The sequence below is a fragment of the Scyliorhinus torazame genome, chromosome 13, assembly GCF_047496885.1.
Source record: "Scyliorhinus torazame isolate Kashiwa2021f chromosome 13, sScyTor2.1, whole genome shotgun sequence".
In the NCBI taxonomy this organism is placed as follows: domain Eukaryota; kingdom Metazoa; phylum Chordata; class Chondrichthyes; order Carcharhiniformes; family Scyliorhinidae; genus Scyliorhinus; species Scyliorhinus torazame.
The window spans coordinates 219,766,208-219,783,225 of NC_092719.1; the positions used below are offsets into that span (position 1 = coordinate 219,766,208).

The 17,018-nt window shown below is 54.4% G+C and overlaps 1 protein-coding gene across 1 annotated transcript in view; it reads right to left on the reverse strand.

Annotated features, from left to right (window-relative positions):
* LOC140387645 (solute carrier family 41 member 1-like) overlaps positions 1–17,018 on the reverse strand; it is a 142,684-nt gene that overhangs the window by 47,133 nt on the left and 78,533 nt on the right. Inside the window, exons 7-9 of the mRNA XM_072470842.1 lie at positions 12,426–12,505; positions 9,713–9,847; positions 5,126–5,274 (exon numbers count right to left, since the gene is read on the reverse strand). Coding sequence (XP_072326943.1) covers positions 5,126–5,274; positions 9,713–9,847; positions 12,426–12,505 — 364 coding nt within the window. The remainder of the gene's footprint in view (positions 1–5,125; positions 5,275–9,712; positions 9,848–12,425; positions 12,506–17,018) is intronic.

Sequence of the window (17,018 nt, forward strand, 5' to 3'; positions counted from 1 at the left end):
TGCAGCACTCCCGCAGTACTGACCCTCTGACAGTGCAGCACTCCCTCAGTACTGACCCTCTGACAGTGCGGCACTCCCTCAGTACTGACCCTCTGACAGTGCAGCACTCCCTCAGTACTGACCCTCTGACAGTGTGGCACTCCCTCAGTACTGACCCTCTGACAGTGCAGCACTCCCTCAGTACTGAGCCTCTGACAGTGCGGCACGCCCTCAGTACTGAGCCTCTGACAGTGCGGCGCTCCCTCAGTACTGACCCCTGACAATGTAGCACTCCCTCAGTACTGACCCTCTGACAGTGCGGCACTCCCTCAGTACTGACCCTTTGACAGTGCGGCACTCCCTCAGTACTGACCCTCTGACAGTGCAGCACTCCCTCAGTACTGACCCTCTGACAGTGCGGCACTCCCTCAGTACTGACCCTCTGACAGTGCGGCACTCCCTCAGTGCTGATCCTCTGACAGTGCGGCACTCCCTCAGTAATGACCCTCTGACAGTGCAGCTCTCCCTCAGTACTGACCCTCTGACAGTGCAGCACTCCCTCAGTACTGCCCCTCTGACAGTGCAGCACTCCCTCAGTACTGACCCTCTGTCAGTGCAGCACTCCCTCAGTACTGACCCTCTGACAGTGCAGCACTCCCTCAGTACTGACCCTCTGACAGTGCGGCACTCCCTCAGTACTGACCCTCTGACAGTGCGGCACTCCCTCAGTGCTGACCCTCTGACAGTGCAGCACTCTCTCAGTACTGACCCTCTGACAGTGCAGCACTCCCTCAGTACTGACCCTCTGACAGTGCGGCACTCCCTCAGTACTGACCCTCTGACAGCGCAGCGCTCCCTCAGTACTGACCCTCTGACAGTGCAGCACTCCCTCAGTACTGACCCTCTGACAGTGCGGCACTCCCTCAGTACTGACCCTCTGACAGTGCGGCACTCCCTCAGTTCTGACCCTCTGACAGTGCGGCACTCCCTCAGTACTGAGCCTCTGACAGTGCGGCACTCCCTCAGTACTGAGCCTCTGACAGTGCGGCGCTCCCTCAGTACTGACCCCTGACAATGTAGCACTCCCTCAGTACTGACCCTCTGACAGTGCGGCACTCCCTCAGTACTGACCCTCTGACAGTGCGGCACTCCCTCAGTACTGACCCTCTGACAGATCAGCACTCCCTCAGTACTGACCCTCTGACAGTGCGGCACTCCCTCAGTACTGACCCTCTGACAGTGCGGCACTCCCTCAGTACTGAGCCTCTGACAATGTAGCACTCCCTCAGTACTGACCCTCTGACAGTGCGGCACTCCCTCAGTACTGACCCTGTGACAGTGCAGCACTCCCTCAGTACTGACCCTCTGACAGTGCAGCACTCCCTCAGTACTGACCCTCTGACAGTGCGGCACTCCCTCAGTACTGACCCTCTGACAGTGCGGCACTCCCTCAGTACTGACCCTCTGACAGTGCAGCACTCCCTCAGTACTGAGCCTCTGACAGTGCGGCACTCCCTCAGTACTGAGCCTGTGGCAGTGCGGCGCTCCCTCAGTACTGACCCCTGACAATGTAGCACTCCCTCAGTACTGACCCTCTGACAGTGCGGCACTCCCTCAGTACTGACCCTCTGACAGTGCGGCACTCCCTCAGTACTGACCCTCTGACAGTGCAGCACTCCCTCAGTACTGACCCTCTGACAGTGCGGCACTCCCTCAGTACTGAGCCTCTGACAGTGCGGCGCTCCCTCAGTACTGACCATCTGACAATGTAGCACTCCCTCAGTACTGACCCTCTGACAGTGCGGCACTCCCTCAGTACTGACCCTCTGACAGTGCGGCACTCCCTCAGTACTGAGCCTCTGACAATGTAGCACTCCCTCAGTACTGACCCTCTGACAGTGCGGCACTCCCTCAGTACTGACCCTGTGACAGTGCAGCACTCCCTCAGTACTGACCCTCTGACAGTGCAGCACTCCCTCAGTACTGACCCTCTGACAGTGCGGCACTCCCTCAGTACTGACCCTCTGACAGTGCGGCACTCCCTCAGTACTGACCCTCTGACAGTGCAGCACTCCCTCAGTACTGACCATCTGACAGCACGGCACTCCCTCAGTACTGACCCTCTGACAGTGCAGCACTCCCTCAGTACTGACCCTCTGACAGTACGGCATTCCCTCAGTACTGACCCTCTGACAGTGCAGCATTCCCTCAGTACTGATCCTCTGACAGTGCAGCACACCCTCAGTACTGACCCTCTGACAGTGCAGCTCTCCCTCAGTACTGACCCTCTGACAGTGCAGCTCTCCCTCAGTACTAACCCTCTGACAGTGCAGCACTCCCTCAGTACTGACCCTCTGACAGTGCAGCACACCCTCAGTACTGATCCTCTGACAGTGCAGCACACCCTCAGTACTGACTCTCTGACAGTGCAGCACTCCCTCAGTACTGACCCTCTGACAGTGCAGCACTCCCTCAGCACTGACGCTCTGACAGAGCGGCACTCCTTCAGTACTGACCCTCTGACAGTGCAGCACTCCCTCAGTACTGACCCTCTGACAGTACGGCATTCCCTCAGTACTGACCCTCTGACAGTGCAGCATTCCCTCAGTACTGATTCTCTGACAGTGCAGCACACCCTCAGTACTGACCCTCTGACAGTGCAGCTCTCCCTCAGTCCTGACCCTCTGACAGTGCAGCTCTCCCTCAGTACTGACCCTCTGACAGTGCAGCTCTCCCTCAGTACTGACCCTCTGACAGAGCAGCTCTCCCTCAGTACTGACCCTCTGACAGTACAGCTCTCTCTCAGTACTGATCCTCTGACAGTGCAGCACTCCCTCAGCACTGACCCTCTAAAAAGCATTTCTTCCTCAGTACTGACTCTCTGACAATGCAGCACTCCCTCAGTGCTGATCCTCTGACAGTGTGGCACTCCCTCAGTACTGACCCTCTGACAGTGCAGCACTCCCTCAGTACGGTCACTCTGACAGTGCACCACTCCCTCAGTACTGACCCTCTGACAGTGCAGCACTCCCTCAGTACTGCCCCTCTGACAGTGCAGTACTCCCTCAGTACTGACCCTCTGACAGTGCAGCTCTCCCTCAGTACTGACCCTCTGACAGTGCAGCACTCCCTCAGTACTGACCCTCTGACAGTGCAGCACTCTCTCAGTACTGACCCTCTGTCAGTGCAGCACTCCCTCAGTACTGACCCTCTGACAGTGCAGCACTCCCTCAGTACTGACCCTCTGACAGTGCGGCACTCCCTCAGTACTGACCCTCTGACAGTGCAGCACTCCCTCAGTACTGACCCTCTGACAGTGCGGCACTCCCTCAGTACTGACCCTCTGACAGTGCAGCACTCCCTCAGTACTGACCCTCTGACAGTGCAGCACTCCCTCAGTACTGACTCTCTGACAGTGCGGCACTCCCTCAGTACTGACCCTCTGACAGTGCAGCACTCCCTCAGTACTGACTCTCTGACAGTGCGGCACTCCCTCAGTTCTGACCCTCTGACAGTGCGGCACTCCTTCAGTACTGACCCTCTGACAGTGCGGCACTCCCTCAGGACTGACCGTCCGACAGTGCAACTCTCCCTCAGTACTGACCCTCTGACAGTGCGGCACTCCCTCTGTACTGACCCTCTGACAGTGCAGCACTCCCTCAGTACTGACACTCTGACAGTGCGGCACTCCCTCAGTACTGACCTTCTGACAGTGCAGCACTCCCTCAGTACTGACCCTCTGACAGTGCAGCACTCCCTCAGTACTGACCCTCTGTCAGTGCAGCTCTCCCTCAGTACTGACCCTCTGACAGTGCGGCACTCCCTCAGTACTAACCCTCTGACAGTGCAGCACTCCCATGTACTGACCCTCTGACAGTGCAGCACTCCCTCAGTACTGACCCTCTGACAGTGCAGCGCTCCCTCAGTACTGACCCTCTGACAGTGCGGCACTCCCTCAGTACTGACCCTCTGACAGTGCGGCACTCCCTCAGGACTGACCGTCCGACAGTGCAACTCTCCCTCAGTACTGACCCTCTGACAGTGCGGCACTCCCTCTGTACTGACCCTCTGACAGTGCAGCACTCCCTCAGTACTGACACTCTGACAGTGCGGCACTCCCTCAGTACTGACCTTCTGACAGTGCAGCACTCCCTCAGTACTGACCCTCTGACAGTGCAGCACTCCCTCAGTACTGACCCTCTGTCAGTGCAGCTCTCCCTCAGTACTGACCCTCTGACAGTGCGGCACTCCCTCAGTACTAACCCTCTGACAGTGCAGCACTCCCATGTACTGACCCTCTGACAGTGCAGCACTCCCTCAGTACTGACCCTCTGACAGTGCAGCGCTCCCTCAGTACTGACCCTCTGACAGTGCGGCACTCCCTCAGTGCTGACCTTCTGACAGTGCAGCACTCCCTCAGTACTGACCCTCTGACAGTGCAGCACTCCCTCAGTACTGACCCTCTGTCAGTGCAGCTCTCCCTCAGTACTGACCCTCTGACAGTGCGGCACTCCCTCAGTACTAACCCTCTGACAGTGCAGCACTCCCATGTACTGACCCTCTGACAGTGCAGCACTCCCTCAGTACTGACCCTCTGACAGTGCAGCGCTCCCTCAGTACTGACCCTCTGACAGTGCGGCACTCCCTCAGTACTGACCCTCTGACAGTGCAGCGCTCCCTCAGTACTGGCCATCTGACAGTGCAGTACTCCCTCAGTACTGACCCTCTGACAGTGCAGCACTCCCTCAGTACTGACCATCTGACAGTGCAGCACTCCCTCAGTACTGACCCTCTGACAGTGCAGCACTCCCTCAGTACTGACCCTCTGACAGTGCAGCACTCCCTCAGTACTGACCCTCTGACAGTGCAGCACTCCCTCAGTACTGACCCTCTGACAGTGCGGCACTCCCTCAGCACTGACCCTCTGACAGTGCAGCACTCCCTCAGTACTGACCCTCTGACAGTGCAGCACTCCCTCAGTACTGACCCTCTGACAGTGCAGCACTCCCTCAGTATTACACTGGCATGTCAGTTTAGGTGACATGTAATTTGTTGAGTGGAACTCGAATCACTTACATTCAGGTTCTGAGGCCAGGGAGTGCCAAATACTGAGGCAGAAAGGATATGTCCCTGACTCAGTTCTTACCTGTACCAGGGCTGCAATGAGGTAGAAGAGTGTGAAGATGATGGTAACAGGAGTGTGACCTGCCTGGATGAAACCGATGGTGTAGAGGAAGAACAGCTGCCCTGGGATGACCAGCAGCAGGAGGACCCGGGCCGATGTTGAATTGACACCTGTGGAGCAACATGAGTCCTCCTAAATTACTGCCCGCTCCTGGCCACCGTGCTGACATTCAATCTCAGATAACAATAACTACGTGTATTTATAGCACCTTATATAATAAATAATCCCAAGGTGCTGTTGCGCGATTAGTTTGGGGATTGATACAGGGCTATGGGGAGAGAGTGGGACAGTGGGATTAGTTTGGGATTGATACAGGGCTATGGGGAGAGAGCAGGGCAGTGGGATTAGTTTGGGGATTGATACAGGGCTATGGGGAGAGAGTGGGGCAGTGGGATTAGTTTGGGATTGATACAGGGCTATGGGGAGAGAGTGGGGCAGTGGGACTAGTTTCGAGATTGATTCAGGGCTATGGGGAGAGAGTGGGGCAGTGGGACTAGTTTAGGGATTGATACAGGGCTATGGGGAGAGAGTGGGGCAGTGGGACTAGTTTCGGGATTGATTCAGGGCTATGGGGAGAGAGCGGGGCAGTAGGATTAGTTTGGGGATTGATACAGGGCTATGGGGAGAGAGCGGGGCAGTGGGATTAGTTTAGGGATTGATACAGGGCTATGGGGAGAGAGCGGGGCAGTGGGATTAGTTTGGGATTGATACAGGGCTATGGGGAGAGAGTGGGGCAGTGGGACTAGTTTCGGGATTGATTCAGGGCTATGGGGAGAGAGTGGGGCAGTGGGACTAGTTTCGGGATTGATACAGGGCTATGGGGAGAGAGCGGGGCAGTAGGATTAGTTTGGGGATTGATTCAGGGCTATGGGGAGAGAGTGGGGCAGTGGGATTAGTTTAGGGATTGATACAGGGCTATGGGAGAGAGCGGGGCAGTGGGATTAGTTCGGGATTGATACAGGGCTATGGGAGAGAGTGGGACAGTGGGATTAGTTTGGGATTGAATCAGGGCTATGGGGAGAGAGCGGGGCAGTGGCATTAGTTTGGGGATTGATACAGGGCTATGGGGAGAGAGTGGGACAGTGGGATTAGTTTGGGATTGATACAGGGCTATGGGGAGAGAGCGGTGCAGTGGGATTAGTTTGGGGATTGATACAGAGCTATGGGGAGAGAGCGGGGCAGTGGGATTAGTTTGGGGATTGATACAGGGCTATGGGGAGAGAGTGGGGCAGTGGGATTAGTTTGGGGATTGATACAGGGCTATGGGGAGAGAGTGGGACAGCGGGATTAGTTTGGGATTGATACAGGGCTATGGGGAGAGAGCGGGACAGTGGGATTAGTTTGGGGATTGATACAGAGCTATGGGGAGAGAGCGGTGCAGTGGGATTAGTTTGGGATTGATACAGGGCTATGGGGAAAGAGCGGGGCAGTGGGATTAGTTTGGGGATTGATACAGGGCTATGGGGAGAGAGCGGGACAGTGGGATTAGTTTGGGATTGATACAGGGCTATGGGGAGAGAGCGGGGCAGTGGGATTAGTTTGGGGATTGATACAGGGCTATGGGGAGAGAGTGGGACAGTGGGATTAGTTTGGGATTGATACAGGTCTATGGGGAGAGAGCTGGGCAGTGGGATTAGTTTGGGGATTGATACAGGGCTATGTGGAGAGAGTGGGGCAGTGGGATTAGTTTGGGATTGATACAGGGCTATGGGGAGAGAGTGGGGCAGTGGGATTACTTTGGGGATTGATACAGGGCTGTGGGAGAGAGTGAGGCAGTGTGATTAGTTTGGGATTGATACAGGGCTATGGGGAGAGAGTGGGGCAGTGGGATTAGTTTGGGGATTGATACAGGGCTATGGGGAGAGAGTGGAGCAGTGGGATTAGTTTGGGATTGATACAGGGCTATGGGGAGAGAGTGGGGCAGTGGGATTAGTTTAGGATTGATACAGGGCTATGGGGAGAGAGTGGGACAGTGGGATTAGTTTGGGTTTAATACAGGGCTATGGGGAGAGAACTGGGCAGTGGGATTAGTTTGGGATTGATACAGGGCAATGGGGGGAGAGCGGGGCAGTGGGATTAGTTTGGGATTGATACAGGGCTATGGGGAGAGAGTGGGGCAGTGGGATTAGTTTGGGGATTGATACAGGGCTATGGGGAGTGAGCGGGGCAGTGGGATTAGTCTGGGGATTGATACAGGGCTATGGGAAGAGAGCGGGGCAGTGGGATTAGTCTGGGGATTGATACAGGGCTATGGGGAGAGAGTGGGACAGTGGGATTAGTTTGGGGATTGAATCAGGGCTATGGGGAGAGAGCTGGGCAGTGGGATTAGTTTGGGGATTGATACAGGGCTATGGGGAGAGAGTGGGGCAGTGGGATTAGTTTGGGATTGATACAGGGCTATGGGGAGAGAGAGCGGGGCAGTGGGATTAGTTTGGGGATCGATACAGGGCTATGAGGAGAGAGCGGGGCAGTGGGATTAGTTTGGGGATTGATACAGGGCTATGGGGAGAGAGTGGGACAGTGGGATTAGTTTGGGGATTGATACAGGGCTATGGGGAGAGAGTGGAGCAGTGGGTTTAGTTTGGGATTGATACAGGGCTATGCAGAGAGAGTGGGGCAGTGGGATTAGTTTGGGATTGATACAGGGCTATGAGGAGAGAGCGGGGCAGTGGGATAAGTTTGGGGATTGATACAGGGCTATGGGGAGAGTGGGGCAGTGGGATTAGTTTGGGATTGATACAGGGCTATGGGGAGAGAGTGGAGCAGTGGGATTAGTTTGGGATTGTACAGTATATGGGGAGAGAGTGGGGCAGTGGGTTTAGTTTGGGGATTGATACAGGGCTATGCGGAGAGAGTGGGGCAGTGGGGTTAGTTTGGGATTGATACAGGGCTATGAGGAGAGAGCGGGGCAGTGGGATAAGTTTGGGGATTGATACAGGGCTATGGGGAGAGAGTGGGGCGGTGGGATTAGATTGGGATTGATACAGGGCTATGGGGAGAGAGTGGGGCAGTGGGATTAGTTTGGGGATTGATTCAGGGCTATGGGGAGAGAGCGGGGCAGTTGGATTAGTTTGGGGATTGATACACGGCTATGGGGAGAGAGTGGGGCAGTGGGATTAGTTTGGGGATTGATACAGGGCTATGGGAGAGAGCGGGGCAGTGGGATTAGTTTGGGGATTGATACAGGGCTATGGGGAGAGAGTGGGGCAGTGGGATTAGTTTGGGGATTGATACAGGGCTGTGGGAGAGAGCGGGGCAGTGGGATTAGTTTAGGGATTGATACAGGGCTATGGGGAGAGAGCGGGGCAGTGGGATTAGTTTGGGATTGATACAGGGCTATGGGGAGAGAGTGGGGCAGTGGGATTAGTTTGGGGATTGATACAGGGCTATGGGGAGAGAGCGGGGCAGTGGGATTAGTTTGGGGATTGATACAGGGCTGTGGGAGAGAGCGGGGCAGTAGGATTAGTTTGGGGATTGATTACGGGCTATGGGGAGAGAGTGGGGCAGTGGGATTAGTTTTGGATTGATACAGGGCTATGGGGAGAGTGGGGCAGTGGGATTAGTTTGGGATTGATACAGGGCTATGGGGAGAGTGGGGCAGTGGGATTAGTTTGGGAGTGATACAGGGCTATGGGGAGAGTGGGGCAGTGGGATTAGTTTGGGATTGATACAGGGCTATGGGGAGAGAGTGGGGCAGTGGGATTAGTTTGGGAGTGATACAGGGCTATGGGGAGAGTGTGGCAGTGGGAGTATTGTCACCAATCATGGCTGGATGTTGCTCTGTCTATTACTTTTTGCTTGTGCTGTGACCAAAAAATAGATTAGGTGGGGTTCCTGGGATAGGGTGGAGGTGCGGGTTTAAGTAAGGTGCTGTTTCCAAGGGCCAGTGCAGACCCGATGGGCCGAATGGCCTCCTTCTGTACTGTAAATCCGAGGATTCTATGAACCCTATTCCTGTAACCCCACCTAACCTGCACATTCTTGGACTCTAAGGGGCAATTTATCATGGCCAATCCACCTAACCTGCACGTCTTTGGACTGTGGGCGGAAACCGGAGCACCCGGAGGAAACCCACGCAGACACGGGGAGAACGTGCAGACTCCGCACTGACAGTGAGCCGAGGCCGGAATCGAACCAGAGTCTCTGGTGCTGTGAGGCAGCAGTGCTAACCACTGTGCTACCAAATCTTCCCCCCCCCCACCCCCATCACCATATCCCTCTATTTTTGTTCCTGCAGATATTTACTTAGCTTCCCTTGAAATACATCAACATATTCACCTCAACCCTCCACATCCCCACCCGCCTCTGGGTAAAGAGGTTTCTCCTGAATCTCCCATTGGATTTATTACTAACTACTTGACACTACCTGGTACTCTGGTTCTGGTCTTGTGTCAACATATGGAAAGATCGGCTGTGATTTCCGGGTCCCGGTGTGGCGGGACCCGTCACGGGAGACCTCTATCTATCAGGCCCGTCCCTCCGCCTGCGCTTTTCCAGCCGATTCAATCTTTCCCAACACAGTTCTGGAGCCAACCTTGTGATACCTACCCGAGTGGAAAAAGGTGGTCCAGGGATTAGGCCAATGCTGCCACATCCGCCGGGGTAACACACCTGGAACACTCCACAGGTGGAGGTAGGTCGAGATGCGACTCGCCTGAATCGCAACGAGGTTTCCGCCAACACCTAGGGCCAAAAGACCAGGAAATCAAAGCGTTAGAAAGGTTCTTCAGGTCCGTTTCACCCACTCCCATTTAACATCCTGCATTCCTTGCTGCTCGCTCTCTGCACCCCTCTTACCCTCCCCCTGTCCCTGCTTCAAACCTCTGAAAACATCAACGTCAAGCCTGGGTACGGGGGGTGTAGGAATCGAAAGCAGGACCTTTACCTCAGGACAGCAGCAGTTGTCTGGCAGTTGCTGCCGCTCCTGATGAAGGATCAGTATATTGTTCACTGGTCTGAACCTGAGACCAGGGGGTATGCTTCCTAATGTACAGCGGTAACACACCTGACAGGCGCGAATGAAAGTGAAGCCCAGAAGGACAGGTGCCGGAATGTGGCGACTAGGGGCTTTTCACAGTAACTTCATTTGAAGCCGACTTGTGACAATAAGCGATTTTCATTTCATTTCATTTATCAAGAGGAAACAGGAACGGGAGTAGGTAATTCGGCCCCTCGAGCCTGGATCCCATTGGCCAATCTGATTGTGGCCTGCACTTTCCTGACTGCCCCCCCATAATCCTCGACTCCGAGTAGATCAGAAATCTGTCTAACTCGGCCTTGAATCTATTCAGTGACCCAGGGCTGGGTGTACTCTGCCGTGTCACATTGTGGGGCAGTCCCACACCGTCGCCAACACCCCCCCCCCCCGGGCGCCAGCAAAACGGCGAATCCCGCCGGCGGAGAATCCCACCCCCCCAGTCTCCTTCTCTCTTTGTGGAAGAGAATTCCCAACACTAACAATCCTCAGAGTCGAAACGATTCTCCTTAACTCTGTCTTCAATGGGCCACCCCTTGGGTGGGGTTCTCCGTGACCCGAAGCTGAAATCGGGAACGGCGATGGGGGCGGATAATCGTTCCCGACGCCAAAAACGCGGCAGGTGGCGGTTTGCCGGGGGGGGGGGGGGGTCCCGATGCTCCGACTCCTCCGAATCGGCGTCACTGTGCCGCGTGTAGTAGCAACCGTTGTCGCGTGTCATTATCAGGCCCACCTGCGATGCTCCGCCTCCGATGGGCCGAGATCCCGACAGCGCGGTCCACGTGTGGTCTCAACGGTCGTGAGCCTGCGGAGGTAGGGCGTACAGCGTCCAACACCGCCAGACTTCAGTGCGAGTGTGGGGTTACCCGTGTACGCACGGCTGCAGCTGGTCAGCACTGCGCGTGTCCAACACGGACCCGCCGAATCTCCTACCATTTCTCGCGCGCTCGGCGGGTATTTCACGCGGGCCGGTGCTAGCCTCTCACCGGTAGTGGGATCAGTGCGGATGCGGTGCCGATGTTTACGGTGAGGAACTCCACGGATCCTCTGTGGCCATCAGCACTTAGACGCTGGAACGCAGAATCCAGCACCTCGTTTTAAACTGTGTCCCCTCGTTCCCCCACCAGAGGAATCATTCTCTCAGCAACTCTCCTGCCGAGCCCCCGCAGGAACCCACATGTAAGGTCACCCCCTCAGTACTCTAAGCTCCGATAATAATAATCTTTATTGTCACAAGTAGGCTTACATTAGCACTGCAATGAAGTTACTGTGAAAAGCCCCTAGTTGCCACATTCCGCCGCCTGTTCGGGTACACAGAGGGAGAATTCAGAATGTCCAATTCTCCGAACAAGCACGTCTTTCGGGACTTGTGGGGGGAAACCGGAGCACCCGGAGGAAACCCACGCAGACACGGGGAGAACGTGCAGACTCCGCACAGTCAGTGACCCAAGCCGGGAATCGAACCTGGGACCCCGGCACTGTGAAGCCACCGTGTTAACCACTGCGCTACCGTGCCACCCATTGACACAGCTTGTCCAACCTTTCTCCTGGAGGGCTGGACCCTTCTTCCCAGGGTCCAGCCTAGTGAACCATCAGTGAACGGGTCCAATGCGGGTATACCCATTCTTTAAGTAAACTGTGCACAGAACGCCAGGATTTACCCTCTTTATATTCCACCCCCAGGCAATAAAGAACATATTTCCATTTGTCTTCCTAATTACAGGCTGCAGCAGGATGGTGACGTTTCATCGCTCATCAACGAGGTGACACACAGACCCCTCTGCAATCTCTCTGCATTTAAATAATTTGCTGCTTTATTTAGTTTCCTCTCAAAGCCACCCAGCTCATTTTCCCACATTTCACCCCATCGAGTGGCTTGCATTCCGTTTCCGATTAGCGGTAACCCCCAGGATCGGGATACAGGGCAAACCTCCCTCGACACTGTCCCCTGGTGGCTGGAGGTTTCTATTGCTGTATTTCCCAGTTGAGAACAGTGACCGCAACCTCTAAGCTATTTCTTTGACTAGAAAATGTTATAGATCATAGAATTGACAGTGCAGCAGGTGGCCATTCGGGCCATCGAGTCTGCACCGGCTCTTGGAAAGAGCACCCTACCCAACCGCACACCTCCACCCTATCCCCATAACCCAGTAACCCCACCCAACACTAAGGGCAATTTAGAAAGGCCTATGTTCCACTGATACTGACGGTCGAGGCGGGAGGGTGGGATACTCGGTTTATGATAGATTTAGCTCTCGGATCCCGATAATCAGACATGAAACTCACCATTAATGACAGGCGTAAAGACAGCCATGCCTTCAAACTTGGGGTTAGTGACCGTCTTATCCAAGATCACTCCACCAGCACTGAGAAAACAACACAAATCAGAGGGGTTGAATCAGAAATGTTAAACACTGCAATCTACCCCCGTGCTGTACCTGTCCTGGGAGTGTTTGATGGGGACAGTGTAGAGGGAGCTTTACTCTGTATCTAACCCCGTGCTGTACCTGTCCTGGGAGTGTTTGATGGGGACAGTGTAGAGGGAGCTTTACTCTGTGTCTAACCCCGTGCTGTACCTGTCCTGGGAGTGTTTGACGGGGACAGTGTAGAGGGAGCTTTACTCTGTATCTAACCCCGTGCTGTACCTGTCCGGGGAGTGTTTGATGGGGACAGTGTAGAGGGAGCTTTACTCTGTATCTAACCCCGTGCTGTACCTGTCCTGGGAGTGTTTGACGGGGACAGTGTAGAGGGAGCTTTACTCTGTATCTAACCCCGTGCTGTACCTGTCCGGGGAGTGTTTGATGGGGACAGTGTAGAGGGAGCTTTACTCTGTATCTAACCCCGTGCTGTACCTGTCCTGGGAGTGTTTGACGGGGACAGTGTAGAGGGAGCTTTACTCTGTATCTAACCCCGTGCTGTACCTGTCCGGGGAGTGTTTGATGGGGACAGTGTAGAGGGAGCTTTACTCTGTATCTAACCCCGTGCTGTACCTGTCCTGGGAGTGTTTGACGGGGACAGTGTAGAGGGAGCTTTATTCTGTATCTAACCCCGTGCTGTACCTGTCCGGGGAGTGTTTGATGGGGACAGTGTAGAGGGAGCTTTACTCTGTATCTAACCCCGTGCTGTACCTGTCCTGGGAGTGTTTGACGGGGACAGTGTAGAGGGAGCTTTACTCTGTATCTAACCCCGTGCTGTACCTGTCCGGGGAGTGTTTGATGGGGACAGTGTAGAGGGAGCTTTACTCTGGATCTAACCCCGTGCTGTACCTGTCCTGGGAGTGTTTGACGGGGACAGTGTAGAGGGAGCTTTACTCTGTATCTAACCCCGTGCTGTACCTGTCCGGGGAGTGTTTGATGGGGACAGTGTAGAGGGAGCTTTACTCTGTATCTAACCCCGTGCTGTACCTGTCCGGGGAGTGTTTGACGGGGACAGTGTAGAGGGAGCTTTACTCTGTATCTAACCCCGTGCTGTACCTGTCCGGGGAGTGTTTGATGGGGACAGTGTAGAGGGAGCTTTACTCTGTATCTAACCCCGTGCTGTACCTGTCCTGGGAGTGTTTGACGGGGACAGTGTAGAGGGAGCTTTACTCTGTATCTAACCCCGTGCTGTACCTGTCCGGGGAGTGTTTGATGGGGACAGTGTAGAGGGAGCTTTACTCTGTATCTAACCCCGTGCTGTACCTGTCCTGGGAGTGTTTGATGGGGACAGTGTAGAGGGAGCTTTACTCTGTATCTAACCCCGTGCTGTACCTGTCCTGGGAGTGTTTGATCGGGCAGTGTAGAGGGAGCTTTACTCTGTGTCTAACCCAGTGCTGTACCTGTCCTGTAAATGTGTGACGGGGAGAGTGTAGAGGGAGCTTTACTCTGTATCTAACCCCGTGCTGTATCTGTCCTGGGAGTGTTTGATGGGGACAGTGTAGAGGGAGCTTTACTCTGTATCTAACACCGTGCTGTACCTGTCCTGGGAGTGTTTGATGGGGACAGTGTAGAGGGAGCTTTACTCTGTATCTAACCCCGTGCTGTACCTGTCCTGGGAGTGTTTGATGGGGACAGTGTAGAGGGAGCTTTACTCTGTATCTAACCCCGTGCTGTACCTGTCCTGGGAGTGTTTGATGGGGACAGTGTAGAGGGAGCTTTACTCTGTGTCTAACCCCGTGCTGTACCTGTCCTGGGAGTGTTTGACGGGGACAGTGTAGAGGGAGCTTTACTCTGTATCTAACCCCGTGCTGTACCTGTCCGGGGAGTGTTTGATGGGGACAGTGTAGAGGGAGCTTTACTCTGTATCTAACCCCGTGCTGTACCTGTCCTGGGAGTGTTTGACGGGGACAGTGTAGAGGGAGCTTTACTCTGTATCTAACCCCGTGCTGTACCTGTCCGGGGAGTGTTTGATGGGGACAGTGTAGAGGGAGCTTTACTCTGTATCTAACCCCGTGCTGTACCTGTCCTGGGAGTGTTTGACGGGGACAGTGTAGAGGGAGCTTTACTCTGTATCTAACCCCGTGCTGTACCTGTCCGGGGAGTGTTTGATGGGGACAGTGTAGAGGGAGCTTTACTCTGTATCTAACCCCGTGCTGTACCTGTCCTGGGAGTGTTTGACGGGGACAGTGTAGAGGGAGCTTTATTCTGTATCTAACCCCGTGCTGTACCTGTCCGGGGAGTGTTTGATGGGGACAGTGTAGAGGGAGCTTTACTCTGTATCTAACCCCGTGCTGTACCTGTCCTGGGAGTGTTTGACGGGGACAGTGTAGAGGGAGCTTTACTCTGTATCTAACCCCGTGCTGTACCTGTCCGGGGAGTGTTTGATGGGGACAGTGTAGAGGGAGCTTTACTCTGTATCTAACCCCGTGCTGTACCTGTCCTGGGAGTGTTTGACGGGGACAGTGTAGAGGGAGCTTTACTCTGTATCTAACCCCGTGCTGTACCTGTCCGGGGAGTGTTTGATGGGGACAGTGTAGAGGGAGCTTTACTCTGTATCTAACCCCGTGCTGTACCTGTCCGGGGAGTGTTTGACGGGGACAGTGTAGAGGGAGCTTTACTCTGTATCTAACCCCGTGCTGTACCTGTCCGGGGAGTGTTTGATGGGGACAGTGTAGAGGGAGCTTTACTCTGTATCTAACCCCGTGCTGTACCTGTCCTGGGAGTGTTTGACGGGGACAGTGTAGAGGGAGCTTTACTCTGTATCTAACCCCGTGCTGTACCTGTCCGGGGAGTGTTTGATGGGGACAGTGTAGAGGGAGCTTTACTCTGTATCTAACCCCGTGCTGTACCTGTCCTGGGAGTGTTTGATGGGGACAGTGTAGAGGGAGCTTTACTCTGTATCTAACCCCGTGCTGTACCTGTCCTGGGAGTGTTTGATCGGGCAGTGTAGAGGGAGCTTTACTCTGTGTCTAACCCAGTGCTGTACCTGTCCTGTAAATGTGTGACGGGGAGAGTGTAGAGGGAGCTTTACTCTGTATCTAACCCCGTGCTGTATCTGTCCTGGGAGTGTTTGATGGGGACAGTGTAGAGGGAGCTTTACTCTGTATCTAACACCGTGCTGTACCTGTCCTGGGAGTGTTTGATGGGGACAGTGTAGAGGGAGCTTTACTCTGTATCTAACCCCGTGCTGTACCTGTCCTGGGAGTGTTTGATGGGGTCAGTGCAGAGGGAGCTTTACTCTGTATCTAACGCCGTGCTGTGCCTGTCCTGGGAGTGTTTGATGGGGACAGTGTGGAGGGAGCTTTACTCTGTATCTAACCCCGTGCTGTACCTGTCCTGGGAGTGTTTGATGGGGACAGTGTAGAGGGAGCTTTACTCTGTATCTAACCCTGTGCTGTACCTGTCCTGGGAGTGTTTGATGGGGGCAGTGTAGAGGGAGCTTTACTCTGTATCTAACCCCGTGCTGTACCTGTCCTGGAAGTGTTTGATGGGGACAGTGTAGAAGGAGCTTTACTCTGTATCTAACCCCGTGCTGTACATGTCCTGGGAGTATTTGATGGGTACAGTGTAGAAGGAGCTTTACTCTGTATCTAACCCCGTGCTGTACCTGTCCTGAGAGTGTTTGATGGGGACAGTGTGGAGGGAGCTTTACTCTGTATCTATCCCCGTGCTGTGCCTGTCCACGGAGTGTTTGATGGGGACAGTGTAGAGGGAGCTTTACTCTGTATCTAACCCCGTGCTGTACCTGCCCTGGGAGTGTTTGATGGGGACAATGTAGAGGGAGCTTTACTCTGTATCTAACCCTGTGCTGTACCTGTCCTGGGAGTGTTTGATGGGGTCAGTGCAGAGGGAGCTTTACTCTGTATCTAACCGCATGCTGTACCTGTCCTGGGAGTGTTTGATGGGGACAGTGTAGAGGGAGCTTTACTCTGTATCTAACCCCGTGCTGTACCTGTCCTGGGAGTGTTTGATGGGGACAGTGTGGAGGGAGCTTTACTCTGTATCTAACCCTGTGCTGTACCTGTCCTGGGAGTGTTTGATGGGGTCAGTGCAGAGGGAGCTTTACTCTGTATCTAACCGCATGCTGTACCTGTCCTGGGAGTGTTTGATGGGGACAGGGTAGAGGGAGCTTTACTCTGTATCTAACCCCGTGCTGTACCTGTCCTGGGAGTGTTTGACGGGGACAGTGTAGAGGGAGCTTTACTCTGTATCTAACCCCGTGCTGTACCTGTCCTGCCTGAACCACAGTAAGATCCCATAATGATGAGATAATGATGTGGGACTGGGTCTATGAAAGCAAGAGGAAACTGAAATAGTTAAAAGTTCTAATCGTGCTCCTCTTCAAACAGATTTGTGGTAGGTTCCGTTTATTTAAATTTTTAAAAATAAATTGAGAGTACCCATTTATTTTTATCCACTTAAGGGGCAATTTAGCGTGGCCAATCCACCTACCCTGCACGTC